General features: G+C 38.8%; 1 protein-coding gene across 1 annotated transcript; it reads left to right on the forward strand.

The window, feature by feature from the left end:
* The first annotated feature begins 2162 nt into the window (after positions 1–2162).
* Positions 2163–5824, forward strand: LOC137260890 (gustatory receptor 5a for trehalose-like). The gene is made up of 5 exons (XM_067798433.1): positions 2163–2205; positions 2351–2796; positions 3179–3247; positions 4471–4560; positions 5705–5824. Exons 1-5 carry the CDS (start codon positions 2163–2165, stop codon positions 5822–5824), a joined length of 768 nt encoding a protein of 255 aa, XP_067654534.1.

The following is a 5824-nucleotide window of genomic DNA, read 5'->3' on the forward strand; positions in this document are numbered from 1 at the left end:
TAACAGCTCTTAAATATATTCAAAGATACCCTAAACATAAACAATATATAATCTATTCAGACTCTCTTTCTTGTCTTCAGGCGATTAAAAATTTATCATGTAAACATCCACTTTTAATTGATATTATTGAATTGTATAATAATCTTGCTACTGGCCAATACGACATCGTCTTTTGTTGGTTACCCAGCCACGTAGGCATTTCTGGTAACACAATGGCTGATCTTGTTGCCAAGGCAGCACTCCACAAATCCGTGACACCACTTCTTATCCCATACTCTGATTACAAAGCTAGCATTAGAACCTACATCCGTGATCTGATGCAGAAAAAGTGGGACACCCAAGTAAGTATAAATAAATTACACGAAATAAAACCGTATATTGGTTACACCTACTTGGGCTGTCAGTCCAGATTTGAAGAGGTTATTTTAAGACGATGTCGTATTGGCCATACACGATATACACATGCGTACCTATTGAAAGGTGAGGATCCTCCGTGTTGTATCCCTTGTCACGAGACAGTCACGGTCAAGCATATTCTGCTTGACTGTGTTGAATTCTCCATCACAAGGGATAAGTATTATACAGTTAAAACAATCACGGATCTTTTTACCAGCATTAGGTCTCATTTAATTATTGTTTTTTCAAAAAGACATTGATTTTTTGGCTGAATTTTGAAAACTTGTTGTGTAAATAGATGTATTTTAATTATTGGAAGTTTGGATTATTATCTTGAATTGTTGGTGGCTGTACCCTCAAAGGGGGTTGAATTATTGTAAAATTATTGTCCTCCTGAGAGGGTACGTAAGTCCAAAAGCATTCACAGTAAATTTAAACTTTCCACTGTTCTTAATCGTAGTATATGTGTATTTTTAATTTTAGGCTAGATGTGACTAAATTGCTGACAGCTGAGGGGATGATGTAAATCCAACTAGGTTCCATGCAGGTAGCAAAGGTACTGTAAGTCCCCATGGCCCCTAGTATGGTGATCTACCTTCAGTTGTTGGCAATCTATAGCCTGAGTTTATGTTGTATTGTCCGAATAGTGATATTAGTTTTAACTTTCCACACTAGTTTTAATCCCAGTTGTGATATTCTAGTTGTTTTACTGTCCGTCGCTGACAGGTTTTTATAGTATCCATATATTTCATTTCAGTATTTAACGTTCTCGTCACGATATGGCTGAGATATTGCCGATGTGACGTTAAATATTAACTCACTCACTCACTCATTTTATGCAATACATTGTTGGCAAGTTGTGATCTCTGAGGTATAGAGAAAGACGCGTATAGAGCCTCAGATAAACATACCTTGATAACAGTTTTTTTACACTGATCACTAATCAGTGTTTCACACATTCGGCCGCCTCCAACAATCGTTAAAATTAATTTTAACATAGTTTATATATTTACTAGTTCATCTTATGCATTCTTATTCTGTCTCCCTCTTTCTGGCTCTCTTACACGCATATACTCACACATGCACAAGTTGTGTTATTTTGATGTAACACAGCGATCAGCAAGCTGAATGAGAGTGCACTAACAAACCAGATAATATTGGCGTTCCAGAATGTCAGTGTAAACAGCACTTTAAACATATTAGGAAGACAGAGAATTGATTTACCACTTCAGATCAGATCCAGCCCGTGAGGTGAATGTCAAACTATAAATGTTGTGACGTTTAATCATGTTGACATATTGGCTCGTTCCACCTCTTTCCATTTTCAACCGTTTGTGGACGTAATGTGCATGTGATGTTCTATGTGAAGTAATTTATCGACATTGAGACCTTTATTCCAAATGCTGAAAACACAACTCGTTCACAGTCCATCTTATAAAGAGACGCAACGTACATTTAGTATCCAGTCTGTGAAAGATGTCTAAGGTTTACCCAGATACCGATAGTTCATCCACTCAAACCGATGATGTACAGGACACACTGACAAATATCCAGAAACTGATAGCATTGGCCGGGTTATCATGGGACTATCAGCAGTCAAAGTCATCCCCTTGGTGCAATGTTTCGGTGGTTGCTTCAAGGATATATTCAAGTTTAGTTTTCATACTTCTTTCTTTAAATTTTATCCAGATGATACCAGACTCTACGAAAGCGGAATCATTCTCGGAAAAAAGTCTTACCATATCAGTTACCATCACAACTTTGCTATGTCTAACCTACTGGGCCCTCAGTACCGGCATCCACAGCAAGGTTCGTTTATTCCACGAACGTCTTCGTGAGACACGGTTGAAGTTTAAAAGTTCTCTTTCAGCCACTAGACTGAGACGGAGAGTGAAGAGGGCGTGTGTATGTCTTATCGTCTGTGCAGCATGTTCCTGTGTTGCTGGTGCTGTAGTCTTGAACACAATGGGTGATACATCCAGTGAGCTGTACTGGCCTTCACTTGTATTATCGTCGATGGTTGGTGGTTGTGCCTCCCTGCTAAGTCATTCCTTATTGCTGTTGTTCTTGTCCATCTCCCTCCTCCTTACTTATGAGTATGACAGTTGCACGTTGAGACTGTCAAGGGCATGTGAAGGATCCATTAAAGTAGAGGATATCGAGGACATTCGAGAATACCATGCATCGTTGACAGCCCTGGTGGAACACGTGTGTTCCCTCATATCCAAACATGTGGCTGCTGGCTACGTCAGCTCCTTCCTCGTTGTGTGCTTCTGCCTGTACAGCATCATCAACGACGAGAAATCCATTGCAAACATCGGCATTGCTGCATCTGCTCTGTATATATCTACATTGCATCTCATCGGTCTCACCTACATTGGTGTCAGGCTACACGAAGCGGTAAGTGTTAAAATTAATTTCTGCCGAAATGAAATCTTGTTTTCAGACTACTGCAGAAATGATGGAGATGCTTGATCATCATTGTTTCATTCTGAACAATTCAGGTTAACAATGTTTCAAATCAGTAGTTAATTTATCTGTTCATAATTAAATGATGAAACCAATAACAACGTTTTGTTATAGATATTGTGCAGCTGAATGAAATAGTACATCTTCATAAGCAGTTTCTAACAGGGGTGAATATTGATGTTTCCGTTTATACGTACCTTCCAAGTGTTACACTGCAGACGGTGGGTGTAGTCTGAGAGAAAAAAAACCCGTTCAACCTTTGAGGTACTCTTGGTCACCAACGGTTTTATCTCACTACAACATTTGTTTAAAGGCACACCGACCTCTGAATCTTCTCCTGGACATGACTGGGAAATATATGCCCGATAGAGTTATTGGACTGGTAAGTAAACATCCTATCAAACTTCAACTGCATCTATACTCCTCACAAAAGGTTAAGCAACACAATTGGTTAGTCTCATTACCTTTTCATCTATTGAATTTGCACCTCATGGAACGATGCAATAGAAATTTGAAACATAAGTACACACCATTAACAAAATGAAATGAAGCACAGACGCAAGCTTCTACACATCTTTGCATCGACCAAAGGAGCCATGAAAGTTGCTGTTGTGGAATGTCCTCCTATTATCAGTGTAACGCCTGCTCGAGGTCATCCAGAGTCTGGGGATGGACATGCAGGCCGTAAACACGACTTACAATAATGCTCCAATCATGTTCAAAGGGATTAGGGTCAAGTGAAATTGCAGGCCGATCCATGTGTGTGATGTTGTCGATCGTAAGCATCATCATTATCATCCTCAAAGCTGGAGTTAGGTTCCGCTTGCTGTTCATGATTACAGGTAGGTTTACACAGATATGGGTGCATGTTTGAAGAGTTGAGCACATTCATGACACACATCTTTCAGTGTGGTTATCTTCGGGCGATGTTGTCAATGTTAGCAGATAAATCAGTTTGTCTCTAAAGGTCTACGTATTCTATGAATATTTACTTTTCAGTAACATGTCGGCAAAAATCGCTATCGAGAATGATAAAGATATTACACTGAAAATACTTGTTTAATTTTTTGTGAGGAGTATATAAAATTCATTTAAGTTTTAACTACAGATAGCATTCGTTAAGTATATCCAGTACTATTTATGGTATTGTTATATGTATTCATGATACATTTCCGTGTGTGCTCCCTGTATTTCCTGTGTTTCAGTTGGTTGAATAGAACGATTACTCTGGTATCGGTATGTGTTCGTTATGATTACGAAGTACAGCTGGCTTCCACATTCGCTGAACCTATACATGCTTCGGCAATACACGCTACCAGATCTAACTCCTGATCAGCTCACTCTTTTCAAATTGTATATTTCAAGGCCAACTAGAATCATTCACAAATAGATTGGAGTTCCTCTCATCTAAAACTGAAGTGCCATACAGTCATGTATGCAGTATGTAACGTGTAACCAGCGCAACGAGCATTGCGGTCATTATATTTCAGTGTTCATACTCAACTTTCTGAATGCACATGTGAAATGTTGTTACTCAACGTGACATGTATTTGTTGTGTTTTGTCTCTATCATGTTTTTCTTACAATATGTGCCCCCAGCTGCAGGTCACACTTTTCGCCAACAAGTTGTCTCAACGTCAGATCGGAATCAGTGCTTTAGGACTAATGACCATCACGAAGGACACTATCCTAACGGTAGGTTGGATATGTATCGGTGGACTGCGACGTTCATATTGTCCCAAATGTTATGCGAAAATCAAAGATCCTTTAAAATAATAAATAGAAGATATTAAATATCCTTCTAAAACCTTCTTAAAACTGTCTAACGTTTATTTTGTTGATAACGTGGTGTTACCAAATGTTAGCAGACACGTCAGTAGAATAGCATTTCGGTTTGCCTTGAACGAGGATTGTAATTTAGGTCACCAACATTGTAGTTTTTCTGTTTGTTTTCTGCCTCGGATTAATCGTCAGTATTTGGCATCTCAGGAAAGAAAAACAGTATTCGGAGGAAAGCATGGCCTTACTTTACCTATAATAGTTCATGGCAAAGGTATACTTTATCACAATATAGATGGGGGCAAGGCGAACTGTATTTCCTAAACAGAACTCCTTTCTCTAACCGATCTCTATGCAACTCGGTTGCGAAGCCATCACATATTAACCAGGAGATTCGAGTAAGAACTGGTCTTCAGCAACTTGTGCTTGTCCTGAGAAAGAACATGCTGGATCAACACGTCAGGCTTAATTGGTTTATACATGTTGTTATGTGTAGATAAAACAAATGCCGTTCCAATCATAATCTACTAGTATATCATTATGTTCCAGTGGTTTACAAACGCAGTATAATACAGAGACAGTGACTCTAGTATCACCCTAACATCAACAACGGGCAAGTCTCCAAAATTAGATCTAAACTGAATACTTAGGGGAAAAGTGATTTCAACAAAAAATCATTGAGATGCAATGTGAGATAATAGACCTGCGTCAACACCCCACAATGTGTTTATGACAAATTCACCTGAAGTCAATCCCTAATGCTTGGGTCAACTTGTAGGGAAAGGTTCATATTGTTGCAGCACTTTCCAAAGCTCTCTCTAAATATAGCAGTTGGAAATATTGACCTCCACCGACTATCCACGAGTAGAATGTATTATGTTTGGAAATTTTTCACTCAATAGATAGCATTACTACATAACAATAGCATCCAAATGTCAGTCGCTGAATTGTCTTGGATTGAGTCGCCAATGTTCAATCCCTTTAAGAAAAAACGATTATGTTCTTTGAGACTTTAAACTAATCATTATGAATCATTAACCTTCCTTCTTTGCTCATACAGATCATCGGCACCCTCCTCACCTACGTTTTCATCGTGATACAGTTTAAACCGGACTCATCAGTTGGAATTCAACTCAATGTAACACGACTGCATAGCTTTACCAACTCGAATTTGACTTGA

The sequence above is a fragment of the Haliotis asinina genome, chromosome 14, assembly GCF_037392515.1.
Source record: "Haliotis asinina isolate JCU_RB_2024 chromosome 14, JCU_Hal_asi_v2, whole genome shotgun sequence".
Lineage (NCBI taxonomy): Eukaryota > Metazoa > Mollusca > Gastropoda > Lepetellida > Haliotidae > Haliotis > Haliotis asinina.